Source organism: Triturus cristatus, chromosome 3_2 (assembly GCF_964204655.1).
Source record: "Triturus cristatus chromosome 3_2, aTriCri1.1, whole genome shotgun sequence".
NCBI classification, from domain to species: Eukaryota; Metazoa; Chordata; class Amphibia; order Caudata; family Salamandridae; genus Triturus; species Triturus cristatus.
Genome location: NC_140584.1, coordinates 591,203,705 through 591,218,929, shown reverse-complemented (window position 1 = coordinate 591,218,929; position 15,225 = coordinate 591,203,705). Strand labels below are relative to the sequence as shown.

Genomic DNA, 15,225 nt, shown 5'->3' with positions numbered 1-15,225 from the left:
CACATCACCATTGATTTAATCAAAGACAGTCAAGTAGCTTAACGCTTATGCTTCCTCAGCACACTAGGCCCAGCATTTGCCTATGCTGAGCAGATGTTAAGCTCAAGGTCTGCACTTTGTTCAGGCCCGCTACTCTACCCATCCCAGAGCCTACTGGATACATTATTTGGCTGTGCTTTGTTGGTTCTTGGTGCAGGATCTAGCCTTTTCACACAAACGTTATGAAACTTTGTAACCAAAGGCTGAAATTAAAACTTTGCCCACCCCTATTTGAGTCTGGAGCCCTAGTGTTTTTTATTTATATAACAAACTTTCTTTTATTTTTAAACCTGAAACAAACTACTTCCACATTAGTATAATAGATTATCAACAGTAGTTTCTGGTCTCTGCGTCACATGGGACCTCGGCCAGCATGTGTGCTCTTTTTTTTCTTTTTTTATTAAACCATTTTATTAGATTTTTGCTGTTTTATCATTGCTCATGTTACATTGTCACCACATAGGATCATTTTACACATTTTACATTGTATTTCCAATAGTTGTTTGTCTGAGTGTATGTTGTAGGTTGGGCAGTGAATGTTTGCTGCAGTGATGTCCTCGCCCCGGGGGGAGTTATCCTTCTTATCTAATCTCTGGTGTATAGAACTACCAGGAAATTCGGTTTATTATGAACTTTTGATTCTAAACTGGGTAGAAGTGGTTTGGAAGGGGATGGTCTGTTTAGGTGAGCAGCTGTTATCTCTGATGGTTTTGGCTTGGGACTTAATGGGGTTTATGACTGGTCATGGCAGTTCTATCCTTGTTGGACCTGTTGGGGGTTCCGTTTGCTCATTGTGTGCGAGGCTGCCGTGCGGTGTTTGGGATTCGGCATGGGTCTCATCCAGCTTGAGTGTTAGTGCGTCTAGGTGCTGTGGAGTGTCGGTCACATTGTGTCGGAAGTGTTGCAGGAGTGTGGGCCATTCCATGGCTATGTGGCGCTTGCATACCCCTCGTACCTAACCAGCATGTGTGTGTCATTATGTCACCCTTACATCCTCCCTTCACAGCAATTTCAGGGATCACGATCCTTGGCAGGTTTAAGTCTCCTTGTTTATAACGTTCTTTAGTATATCCAAGTTAATGCGCAGTGATAGCAATCCCTCCATTATCAATCCATACTGCGCCCTAGATTTTGTCAAACTTCCCTGGCCACCACCTCCCCACATACCTCACTCTTTCCAATTCCATATACAAGTACATACAGTGTGATCCATAGCTGTTTATTTGGGGCCTGGTACCTCCCCCCCCCCCCCCCCCCCCCCCCCCCTCCCTCCAGCTTGGGAATGTCCCATTTAGCTACCATAAAGTCCAGATTACAAAATAGCAGTTGAGTCAGTGTAAGAGTCACATCACTTGGTTTAGCTAGTATAACATATAACCCTATACCACTTCAATGACCTGCTCCCCTCCATTTGTTTATCCGCAACCTACCAATTTATCCTCCCCATCTGGACTACAATAATAAATGCTTCCCTAATGCAAGGTTCCGTGCCCGACTCTCTAAAAACTGGTTAAGTCATCCCCATCTTAAAAAAAAAAAAATATATCACATTAAACCCTGCGGAACTGGACAATTTCCGACCCATATCTTATATTCCCCTAATAGCAAAAGTGCTCGAGAAATGTGGGCAACAGCAACTTAGCCAACCCATCGCCAAATTCAACCTGCTAGACGATTGCCAATCTGGTTCCAGGCCAGACCACAGTACTGAAACTACTATTCTCCATATAGTGGATGATGCCCTTCAAGCCCTAGACCAGGACAAAACGGGTCTCTTAATTCTTCTGGACCTTTCATCTGCGTTCAACACAGTTAACCATGAGAAGTTACTTGACCGGCTCAAACAGGCTGGGTTTAAGGGGAACCGTTCTCAAATGGTTCAAATCCTTCTTACTGAACCACTCTCAAAGATTCTTAGTTAATCTATCCTCTCCCTCCCAGATTACTATTGAGTCCCGCAAGGCTCAACTCTCTCCCCAACTCTTTTTAACCTCTACCTGGAACCTTTAACTAAAATTCTGCATAACGCCAACATCTCTTTCCATATGTATGCAGATAACACAGATCTACATCAAAGTTTCATCCTCAGAAGAGATCAAAACAATGAACGAGTCTCTAAAGCGAACTGTGCAATGGCCAGTTAGCAACCAGCTCAAACGTAATATGCAAAAAACTGAATTCTTACTAATTTCCCCTCCCAAAAGCTTCACTGACATACTAGAATGGACCAATTCGATCTCCGGCCTGAACTGCACCCCAATCATTGTGGACCAAGCCAAATAACTAGGAATCACACTGGACAAGAACCTGAAAAAGCGAGCCCACATCAACACACTGGCCAAAAACGCCAGGTTTCACCTGAGCTACCTTAGGAAGCTAAAACCATTCCTAGATACTTCTGACCTCAAAATGGCAGTACAGGCTTTAGTTATCTCTAGGATCAAATACGGATGCGCAACCCTCTCGGGTCACCCAAGATCTCAACGGAGCCGCAAGACTCTTAACTGGCTCAAAATAGTCCGACCACATCTCACCGCACTTGAAGGCCCTGACTTTGCTTCCTTACGAAGCCAGAATCCAACTCAAACTGGCTTGTATCACACACAAAGCGCTACACTCTAAGTCACCTTTGTATCTTGCTCATAAAATTGAGGTATCCGGTGGAGGTAGGCACTCCTGAAGTGCCAGGGATCTTATGCTGAAACCACCCTCATTCCGGAAGAAGAAAACTTACAACAGAGCTTTCTCTGGGGCCGCTCCTAGAATCTGGAACTCGCTGCCGCCAGTCATCGGACGAATAACATCTCTTCCTAGATTCAAGAAGGAAGCTAAGACTAATGGGCAAATTCCTACCATAACCTCTCTCGGGGAACTTTCAGAATCTACGACTTTGCAACACTTTATGGCTCTCAATATGATCACCACCCGTTTTAAGCCTCACTAGACTTCATAGATGTAACTTACGCGATTCTGGTAGCATGGACACTGTTTAGCATTTGGCATACTTGTACCTCTCTCTAACTTTACTGGGCAGAGGCTGATGTTGTGCAATCCCCCCTTGCTCCTGTCTGTATTTTCTCCCTCAAGTGTATTCATGATCTTCTGCTCCTAATCTTTGATTTTAGTTTGTAAATCGCTCTGATACCCTCAAGTGTATTCATGATCGTCTGCTCCTAATCTTTGATTTTAGTTTGTAAATCTCTCTGATACCCTAACGGGTCACGTTCGCGCTCTATAAAACTCTAAATAAATAAATATAGTGAGATCTAAAAGGAACATTTGCTTCTAATATTGCATCAAACTCCCTGGTAATATTGCTCTGTTATCTTCCAACAACCGGGCATTCCCAGAGTGTGTGTAGGGAAATGCATTCAACTATGTTACATTTTAAGATGTGTGAGTATAGGGCCCTACGCATCCTAAAGAGCCTAGTCCTGTTACAGTGAATTCTAATTAGAATTTTTAATTGGATTAACTTCAGTTGGAACTTGAATGCTACGTCTCTAGGGTGAATCGGTGCATCATCCCAATCTAAATCTTCTATGGGATTGATGTCTTTTTCTCCTGTTTGTCAAACATTTTTAAGTGTATCTGGCTTATTAATTATGGTGCTGTATATCTATGAAACTGCCTTCACCTCTTCTTCATGTAACCTACCTTTGAGCGGACTACACTCTTGGACTTGCCCCAGTCCACTGCCTCTGGTCTGAGTGCATGTTTTAAATGGATGTACCTCTATCTTGGAGTGGGTCCGAATTTATATTCAGTTTGGAGGATTTCAAATGATTTAAGCCTCCCGAGTTCACTACATGTAAATGCCATCGTCATCCCATTACAAGAATCTTGACTGTTTCCTCACTTCTTCCAGCATCTGCCCCTTCCATAGCGGGGTTTGGTTAGTCACTATTCTGTGCCATCCCACGAAATTCATGGCCTTATCCCAAGAGTCTAGGCGGTCCATGTGGGCTCCAGCAGCTGAGGTCTGTTGGCAATCCTGGATGTAGTTCTTTTCTACAGTAGCACACGTGTCGTCCTGTCAATCCTAATAAAGTAGGAATTGGGTGTTGTAAATGGGGTATTTTGCAACACATATAGCAACTGAGGTTGCATAACCCTTTTAAATAGCGCCACTCTCCCTGCTAGGGACAGCGAAATCCTCCTTCATTTGACATCTGCCTGAAATTCTTGAAATACTGTTACGTTTTTGCCCAGCAATTGTGACTTACTTGGTATTATTTCCATTCCTAGGTATCTGAATCCGTCCCTTGAAACCTGAAGATTGTGTTCGGCGTCTCTAGGTTTCTCCCAAGTGCCTACCACATAGAGCACTGATATTGATCCTGTTGCCAGAGTATTTCTCAAAGGGCTGGAAAATGGAGATAAGTTGTGGGGATAGCTAATTCTGGGTCCGTGAGATACAGAAGAACATCATCTGCATAAAGTGATATTTTTCTCTGGCTTCCCAATGATATCCAGGAAACCTGTAACATCTGCCCTCAGCCTGATCCTCTATGCATAACGTAAAGTGCAGGGGGAGGGAAAGGGGCATCCCTGCCTAGTTTCCCTTCCCAGTGGTAATGACCTCAACACACTCCATTTACCCCCACGGTGGCTGTTGGTGCCTTGTACAATAGCGATACCCATTAACAAAAAGTTGGACCGAAACCACATGCTTTCAGCATAGTCTAGGAAGTCAAACACTTTGTCTCCTGGCTAATGGCTTCGGTGTTCGAGGCATGTGGGCTGCTGAATTCATATCTGTGCATAGATCGCCGCCTAGTGTTGGGTCCGGATGATTGCACATTGTTGTCCTGGAAGAGTCTTCGAAGTATCCTGAGATGGGTGACTCCTCCCCTGGACCACACTGCGCATGGGCATCCTCTCCATCCCCAGATTGTTTTTTTCCGCCATTGGGTTCGGATCCGCCATTGGGTTCGGATGCAACTATCTTAGCTCAACTTCGGAATACTTAGTTTTAGGCCAAAAGGCCTATAGTTTTCGTCGGTACAGTTACCGTTCGGTGTCGACTACTAGTTCTAGTGCTCCACACCCTTTTCAAAATTTCGAATCGAATTGGTCCAAACTTCGACGCCCCATCAACGATGGAATCGAGAACTCCGTTCAAGAGGTGTCCGTTGTGCCACGCCAAGTACCCTCACATCGATGTCCACCCGGTCTGTAACAAATGTCTCTCGCCGGATCACGACGAATCAAAATGCATGGCCTGCGCGCGGTTCCGATACAAGAAAACTCTACGGAACCGACGGGCAGCGAGGCTCGAGGCGCAGCAGGCAGCGCCCGCACCCACCAACATATTCAGCACCGAGGACGAGGACGCCGAGAGCGTGGAAGAAATACTATCTAGCCCCGCTTCGGAGCATGGTTCCCAATCGGACGACGATGACGAAGAGCTCTTTCGACGTGAAGAAGCCGTCGACGAGGTAGGGGACATCGACGAAGCCTATGGGGCTGAAGAAGACGGCTCTCCCGAGGAGTTGGGCCAATCCGTCGAAACGGAGGCCGAAATTAGTCGTCATGCTCCGGTCAAGGGATCGCCTTCGGGCCTTACCCAAGACCTAATCCATGGTTCCTCGGCCCCGCCTTCCGGCCCGGCACTGAACACTATGCAAGAGCCAATATTACCCAAGACGACCGGGTTGTTACACCTTAAAACATCCATCGCTCCAGTCCCTTCCAAATCGAAAGCAAAACTGGTGGTGGTCGGATCAAAGGCGTCGAAACAGTCCACTGCCCCGGCGCCGACGCCGAAGAAAGTCGTCGGCTCCGAACGCGTACAAAAAGGCTTTGGCGCCGAACTCACCGCAGCAGACGCGGTCGAGGCACAGAAGAAGCGCGCCCTCGTGCACCACAAGGCACCGACACCGAGGCCCATCGCCTCCGCAGTCAAAATGGCCGCCTCGGCTACGTCGACGCCTAAAGCACCGATGCCGAAGAAGTCCTCGACTACGTCTACTATCGATACATCCCTTCAAGCCAGTGACCCCCTTCCGACAAAAAAGTCGGGGTCGGCCTCCACACCTACTACCAAGATGCCCACCAAACCACCATCTCAGTTTGCTGTGCAGCAGGTCTCTGCATCTCTCCAACGTATCCGGGACCAGGTAGCCCTCCACTCTACCTCGGGTCCCCACACTACCTCACCCGGTACAGTGCACTCGGAGCCCACCAACATTACCTTTGGGCTGCCACCGACATCGGCACCGAAACTCTTTCAAATTCGGACACGTGTCCTCCACACGCAGTCCACCACCTCTGGCCTAATAGAACACGACCCTTCAGGGCCACAGTTAATCGACGCCGACACTGGCAGGCTCATGCTCCACAAGCGCAAGATCACTCCAGTCAGGGAAGAGGTGCCATACAAAATTCCTCTTAAACGCAAGCTACCGGCGGAGCAGGAACCAGTGCTACAAGAACACTTCCATCCCCTCCACTTAGATCCGCAGTCCTTTTCTCCTACCCCTTCTGAATCGGACCCGATGCAGGAATATGGTGGGGACGATACCATCTACCCCGGGGACGCAGATCCCGATGAAACACAGGATCCTGATCAGGCATGGGATGACCCCACAGACCCAAGTGTCACGCCACATGCTCAGGATGCGCAACTCTACAATATTAAAACTTCTCCTACAGAGGACACAGCCGCATTTAATGCCCTTATCGAACGGGCTTCTGCTCATCATGGGGTGGAACTGCACTCTGACGCCATTGAGGAGGACTTCCTGCTTGACACTTTCGCATCTTCGGAAAGAACTGTCAAGACTCTGCCCATGCTTAAAGGGGTTCTGAAGCCTGCCAAAGACATTTTCAAAGACACCACAAGAGCCCGAGTCTTAAACCCCAGGATTGAAAAGAAATCTAAGCCTGCACCTGGTGACCCTAAATACATTAGGGGTCAGTTGCCATTAGACTCTATGGTGGTTGCCAACGCTCGCAAAAGAGCCCACTCACAGACAACTGGTGATGCTCCCCCCCCCCCCCCGACAAAGAGTCAAAGGTCCTTGAAACATCTGGCAAACGTGTGGCAGCGCAAGCAGCCAATATCCTGCGCATTGCCAATACACAAGCACTCCTGGCACGTTATGACAGGTCACATTATGACACGCTAGAGTCACTGCTCCAACACCTACCAGAGGAGTATAAAGAGTCAGCGGAGCTCCTCATTAGAGAAGGACAACTCCTCACTAATGCGTCCATAAAATGCGCCCTAGACGCAGCTGACCCAGTGGCCAGGGCAATAAACACTAGTGTCATGTTACGACGCCATGCCTGGTTACGCATCTCAGGCTTCAAACCCGAGATCCAAAACAATATCCCCAACTTACCGGTTAACACGGAATTTTTATTTGGCCCAGACGTTGACACTACCCTAGAGAAAATAAAAAAAGACACAGATACTGCCAAATCTATGGGGGCGCTACAAACCCAACAATTTCGTACTAGCTCCTTTCGTCGCACTGGAAATAGGGGAACGTCAAGAGGCCAGGGGTCACAACAACAGTATGCCAAAGGTGGCACACAAACCACCTACGACAAAAACAACAGGGGTGGATATCGTGGATCCAGCGCCAAGGGCAGGGGACGTGGATATGGCAACACCAGGTCCTCCCCAAAAAACAAACAGTGACGCCCTCTCCCTACCCCCCGACCACTTAACACCTGTCGGGGGACGACTCCAGCTGTTCCTGCCCGCATGGAAGAACGTCACCACGGACAGGTGGGTCAGGGACATCATTCAACACGGGTACTGTCTGGAACTAACTTCCACTCCACCCGATATACCACCAAAGCACCGTCCTATGTCAGTCGAACACTTACATTTACTCCAGCAAGAAGTGCTTGCTATGCTCGCAAAAGGGGCCATAGAAGTAGTGCCCATCGCCCAGCAGGGCACAGGAGTGTACTCTCTGTACTTCTTGATCCCAAAAAAGGACGGCTCGCTCCGACCTATCCTAGACTTGCGACCCCTAAACCTATATATACTGTCGGAGCATTTCCATATGCTCACCCTCCAACAGGTTCTCCCACTACTCACTCAGGGGGATTTCCTAGCTACACTAGACCTGAAGGATGCATACTTCCACATACCAATACACCCTTCACACAGGAAATACCTCAGATTCACCATTCAGGGGAATCACTATCTGTTCAAAGTTCTCCCCTTCGGAGTAACAACAGCGCCCAGGGTCTTTACCAAGTGCCTGGCGACAGTGGCAGCGCATCTGCGAAGACAAAATATTCACGTCTGCCCTTATTTGGACGACTGGCTAGTTCAGGCCAAATCAGCACAACAATGTGCCACCCACATGTCCCACACCATTCACCTTCTTCACGATCTGGGATTCTCACTAAATTACCCAAAATCAAGTCTCCAACCTGCGCACGTACAACAGTACTTAGGCGCAACAATCAACACTCTGGCTGCCACAGCTCAGCCAACTCTAGTGAGAATCAACAGCATGCAACTGCTGATCACAAAATTCAAACCTCAACACTCCCTTCCGGCGCGAGTGTTCATGCAGTTGATAGGCATGATGGCCTCCTGCATCTTCATAGTCCCACACGCGAGACTACATATGCGCCCGCTTCAGGAGTGCTTAGCACGTCAGTGGAATCAGGCTCAAGGACAGTTGAAAGACCTAGTGTTGGTGAGCGGTCGGGCATACAACTCTCTGCATTGGTGGAATCCACAAAACCTTTGCAAGGGCCGACCGTTCCAAGAGCCTGTCCCACAAATAATACTGACAGCGGACGCGTCTCTCCAGGGATGGGGAGCTCATGTACTCAATTACACAGTGCAGGGACTATGGACTACACAACAAAAGAAGATGCACATCAACCTTCTGGAACTGATGGCAATCTTCCTGGCAATGAAAGCATTCAAAGTACACCTGTGCAACAAGGTCGTGTTGATCCGGACGGACAACATGACTGCCATGTACTACATACAGAAGCAGGGAGGAACACACTCTTCACAGTTGTCTCATCTCGCTCAGAGCATGTGGAAATGGGCCATTCAGAGGAACATATTCCTCATGGCGGAACACCTCCCCGGCAAGGACAACCAGATGGCGGATCTGCTCAGCAGACACAGCCACCAGATGCACGAGTGGGAGTTACACCCATCAGTACTCCAACCGTACTTCCAGCATTGGGGTCATCCAGAGATAGACCTATTCGCCACACACGAAAACGCAAAATGCCAAAGCTTTGCCGCCAGGTTCCCACATCCACAGTCGCAGGGCAATGCGATATGGATGAACTGGTCCGGCAGATTTGCGTACGCTTTTCCCCCAGCGCCGTTGATACCGCTGGTGGCACGCAAACTGCGACAGCACTCACTGACACTCATCCTGGTTGCTCCAACATGGGCACGCCAGCCATGGTACACCACCTTTCTGGAACTTTCCGTGGTGCCGCATCAAAGGCTGCGGATCAAACCCGCGCTTTTGACGCAGAACCATGGAGAAATTCAACACCCAGATCCGCAACAGCTGAACCTGGCAATCTGGCTCCTGAAGTCCTAGAGTTTGGCTACCTAAACCTGCCACCTGACTGTATGGAAATCATTAAGGAAGCTAGGAGACCCACTACCAGAGCTTGCTATGCAGCCAAATGGAAGAGGTTTGTCATTTATTGCAACAACAATGACATTAACCCGCTAGACGCATCTATTCAGAACATAATCTGCTATCTATTACACCTATACCGATGCAATCTAGCATACACCTCAATACGTGTCCATTTAACCGCAATAGCAGCCTATCTCCAAAACAGGCAGCACCTCTCTTTATTCAGAGTGCCTGCCATCAAAGCCTTCTTGGAAGGACTTAAACGGGTGATTCCCCCAAGGCACCCCCCAGCACCGGTGTGGAACCTCAACTTGGTCCTCACCAGATTAATGGGTCCACCCTTTGAACCTCTCCATTCTTGTGAGATTCAATTCCTTACCTGGAAAGTGGCTTTCCTGGTTGCCATCACTTCCTTAAGAAGAGTTAGTGAACTCCAGGCACTAACCATTCAAGAGCCATTTATACAAGTTCACGCAAACCGGGTCGTACTGCGTACCAACCCCAAATTCATGCCTAAAGTAATATCGCACTTCCACATAAACCAAACCATCGAACTGCCTGTTTTCTTTCAAAACCCACAAAATGTCGCTGAGAGGATGCTCCACACACTAGATGTAAAACGGGCCCTCATGTACTATATTGACAGAACTAAAAACTTTAGGAAGACTAAACAACTCTTTGTTGCCTTCTCTCCACAACACAAAGGCAACGCCATTTCCAAAGCAGGTATAGCCAGATGGATCGTTAAATGTATCCAAATTTGTTATCAAAAAGCTAAACGCACATTAATGATTCCACCACGAGCCCACTCAACACGGAAGTTAGGGGCCTCCATGGCTTTCCTGGGAAACATTCCTTTACAAGAAATATGTAGAGCAGCCACATGGTCCACTATACATACATTTACAAAACACTACTGTGTAGATGTACACTCAAAACAGCAGGCAGCTGTAGGACAGGCTGTTCTCAAAACTCTTTTTCAGACTGCTGCAGCTGGCACGGGTAGCCGCCGCTAATAGGAGGTACTGCTGTGTATTCTATGCACAGGTATGAATTCAGCAGCCCACATGCCTCGAACTGAATATGCTACTTACCAGTATGCATCTGTTCTTGGCATGTAGGGCTGCTGACATTCATATCGCCCACCCTCCTCCCCGGCGCCTGTCGCAGCTGCAGCTCTCAGAATTACTGTATAGCATGGTCATCACTTCCTGTATCTACTCCATCACTGCCACAATGGCGAAAAACAATCTGGGGATGGAGAGGATGCCCATGCGCACTGTGGTCCAGGGGAGGAGTCACCCATCTCAGGATACTTCGAAGACTCTTCCAGGACAACAATGTGCAATCATCCGGACCCAACACTAGGCGGCGATCTATGCACAGATATGAATGTCAGCAGCCCTACATGCCAAGAACAGATGCATACTGGTAAGTAGCATATTCAGTATGCCTCATCTGCTCTTGCCAGTTAAGCAGTAGCTTGAGGTTTAATCTGGTTGCCCACCCTGCCATAACCCCAGTTTGGTCTCTGAGCACCAGAGTGCCAGTTATCCTGGCAAGGCAGACCGCCAAGTTTTTAGCTATGAACTTTATTTGTATGTTGAGGAGTGAGATGGGTCTATAAGCAGTACAAGTATTTATGGGTTTACCTGGTTAAGATATGTCTACTGTTTTCGTGTGACAGAGATTTAGGGTGGAGGTCCCCAGCTTCCCCAGCGTCCTTGAACATACTTGGTATATGGATCCCTAAGAAAGGAGAACATTTCTTGTATAGTTTCACTGGAAACTTATTTCGTCCCGGTGTTTTGCCTTTAAGCCTACCCTTCATGCTTACGTAAGCTCCTCCTGGGAGACATCCCCTTCCAGTGCTGCTCTGTCTTTCCTGGACAGTTTTAGGAACTCCAATAGCATACCTCTGTATACAGAAATTGGTAGGAGATTGCAAATTCTCACACATCCGTGCAAGTCACACCTCAGTCCTCCCAATCGGAGTTGGCCCACTTACTTGGAAGCTTCCTCTCTTTTCCCTAACCAATGTAACAGCCGGCCTGATTTGTCACCTATCTCGTATAGGCATCTTCTTCTTGTTGTCCCAGATTTCACTGCATTATTGGTAGTATTTCTATATTATATGGCCTCTAGTTTCTGCATCTCTATTGGGAAGCCTGTCAAACTAGAGCATTGCTCACCCAATTTCTCTTTCTCCTCCGATTTCTTTGCCCTGTGTCTTTTACCCTGAGCAATGAGATTTCGTGCTCTATAGTTAAGAACAGTATTAGAAGACTCCCATAATGTCATTTGTGATTCTACAGTGTCCTTTTTCCCCTCAAAGAACAGCTTATGTTCAACCTGAAGCCCCCTTTGTCCTCCAGCTCTCCGGTATTTAATCTCCCTGCGTGTGCTCTTTGCACCCCTATCATTTTACCTGATTCGATTTTCAAAACTGAATCATCTGAGATACCCTAGGCCAAATATTTTTCCTGTATTGTTGTTGCCTCCCCAACCGGGATAAACACGTAAGCTAAACGTGAAAGTGTGTTATGAGCCCCCGAGAAAAAGGAGTATTGTTTCTCAAAGGGATGTTACAGTCTCCAGATATCTGTCCGAACTAATGCATGAGTGAATTGTGCCAGTCCTTTAGGTGTATGTGTCAAGTTAGGAACAGGACAGAAGTACACTTGACACTGTCTTGGACCTCATTGAAATCCCTTAGTAGTATGTGTGTGGTTGCCTGTGTTTTGACTAATATGGGGTATATACTGTCTAGGACTCCCCCCTGAAACCAGTCCTGGGCCACAGAAGAAAGGAGTCTCCGGTCTGTAGCCCCTAGAAATCTGCTCTGCAGTCTTCTCCATCTGTAACTATCTTAACTATCAGCCTTTCTCTGAGCATCTACTAAGTCAGCGGGACCCTAACAATGAACCATGTGCATTTTCTGCAGGCTTCACAATCTGCAGCAGCAAGCATCCTGGCTCTCTGTTCCTGCATGAGCTGCCACAAGTTTTCACTTCATCTAGTTTGAGCTCAAAACATCCAGGGTACCTCTCACGCATTCGGAGAATTCAGGTTTCTCTTTCCCTTTTACCATTATCAAAATTCATATTTCTGTCTAGTGTTTCCATTCTGCGCTTGTGGCTGAACTCTGTCAACTGGAAGCAAAGAAATTTCTCTCTGTCCTGTAGGTTGACATGTACAACTGAGGAGCCAATTAACAGAGCCTTGAGGTATATGAAATATAACTCTTGTAGTGCTTTGTGTATACTTGGATGACTTTGAATAAGCTCCAAAAATCTAAAACCGTAATATTGATTTACAGTTAGTGCAGGTAAAAAGGACTGTGCCCTCGTTTTACTCTTACTAAGGAGGAGTTGCTCACTTTGGGGCCGATTTGCTTGGATGTTTGAAAGAAAATGAAATAGTACCCCTGTAGAGCACGAGCACCTTTGTGTGTAGTCATCTGGGTATTCATTGAGCTTGTTGAGCCCCGATCCTCTTATTGGACAACAACATCTTAAAGAACTGCTTGTAGAAGTGGAGACTATGCAGAAACAGAGCTTCAGCATGGGACAAACTTATTGTGATGCTTGCAACAGGTTTTTTTCTATAGCACATTTGTAGCCTATCGATCCGTTGTGAGAACTGGTGTGTAAAGGGAGTAAATTGTATGCGTTAGAGGGATCGAGTAAGCAAGGTGGCAAAAACTATTACTTATGGCCTTGTCTGTGTGGGGGAGGGGCACGTAGTTTGTGGAGGGAAGAATACAGGCCAGATTTTCAAACGATCATATCCCCATCTAATTTGCTTAGTTTGAACCTAAGTTCAACTCGTATACATTGTCCGTGGTGATCCTGAAAATTTATCATTCATGATCCTGGAACTGTACTAATGACTTGGTGGAAGAGGTGGGGTTTCAGGCCTTCCCAAAACTTCCCCATGTTTTCCTGGTGACAGAGAGTTTTTATAAAAAAAACAGCCTTTGAAGCGAAGTTACCTTCCACTAAAATGTTTGTATTGCACGGTGCATCGGGAAAGCATGCCTGGGAAGCTTTGCTTGTCTGGGAAGCTGACTAATGGTTGGTCATGAAGCAAAGGGTTCATTAGAGTGTTAACTGCTGTTAGTAGCTTTGTGTATGAGATATGGGATCTTAAATTCGACCCTCTCCTGGCAGGAAGCCAGTGGAATGACTGCAGAGCAGGCAGGATATATTCTGTTGCTTTCAAGTCCACTTTGTTCCCTAAAGAGCTTGCCCTAATGTATTGGCAGCGACGTCTAAAGGGGTATCAAGAAAGTAGAAAGTAATAAGAGGGTATTTCTACGAGGCCAAATGTTCCAGTGTGGGAGCACGGGTAAGATCGAATGGAAAGGGCGCAGATGAAATAATGCATTTTTTGCTATGTTACTCACATGTGGGATCAAGGAATTTAATCAATAAAGGGAGCTCCAAGGCTACAATCCAGGTATGAGAGTAAGATTCCCAAGTTTACTTAAATGGCATCCATACCGCTCTTAGATGACCTTGATTTGAAACGATCATATGCTTCCCCCACCTTTTTACTATTGAGTGATCCTTCTTCTTACCGACCGTCCTCTGCATGCCCTGCTCTCTCTGTTCATAGCTTACTCAAAGTTGCATGTCTGTTTTTCTTACATGTATTTTGTTCTTTTGGAGTTGCTAACAGCTCACACAGTAGATCAATGTAGATTATGATGGAGAAGATGCAAAGACAACATCTTGGGCGTGGCTATGAGTAATTTCAAAATAAATAATTTCAATTTTTAAAATGAAAAGATGGAAAACGGCCAAATTGAAAGGTGCTATTTAACTAAGTGGTTGACTAGTCTTGTGCACATTTCCTCTGTGCAATTTTGGTACTCTGCTATTTCGTTTATAATTCCACCAGAAGCCCAGACCGGCCTGTGAAGTAAAATCAGATACTTACAGTATGTTTACAACCTCCGTGCAAGAGCATAAATACTGCTGTGCACCAAAAGGGCCTCAAATGTTTTGTGTGCTGTAAAAGGAGTATCTATGCTTTTTACCCTGGAGGATGTCTGCAGTGCTAATGTGTTTAGTGTGTGCTTCCCAGAGATGATTGATTTATAAGGATGTATTTGCCTCTAAAACTCCCACCGGACCCCTGACTTAACATTTTCTGTTCTCTTGCAGCACATTGAAAAGGTCTTTAAGCATAAGGACCTTCAGCAGCAGCTGGTGGATACAAAGCTGCAGCAGACACAGGAGATGCTGAAGGAGGCAGAGGAGAGGCACCAGCGAGAGAAGGACTTTGTACGTTTCTAGAAGTCCCACCATGTTTTTCCTAAATATTTTAAATTCCGTTGTCAGAAGAACTGGTATTTGCACTGTGTTGACCTGAAATGTGCATCATTTGTGTATTGTATCCAACAAAACCCTCTTGTGTATCATAGACACACTCTAGAGGGATTTCTGATGGTGTTGAAGAGAATATCTTTATTTGTAGGGGATGTGATGGAGGTTATTGTGAAGTTGCTTATGAACAGTGTGTGCCATTTTGCACACTTTATCCGTAGAGTAGTGCTATCATCCACTTTATTTGATTCTCATTT

At 46.6% G+C, this 15,225-nt stretch overlaps 1 protein-coding gene across 3 annotated transcripts in view; it reads left to right on the top strand.

Moving 5' to 3' along the window:
- TXLNA (taxilin alpha) overlaps positions 1 to 15,225 on the top strand; it is a 101,684-nt gene that overhangs the window by 44,944 nt on the left and 41,515 nt on the right. For all 3 annotated transcript variants that reach the window (XM_085648438.1, XM_085648437.1, XM_085648439.1), the window contains exon 7: positions 14,807 to 14,926. In XM_085648438.1, the coding sequence (XP_085504564.1) occupies positions 14,807 to 14,926 (120 nt within the window). The remainder of the gene's footprint in view (positions 1 to 14,806; positions 14,927 to 15,225) is intronic.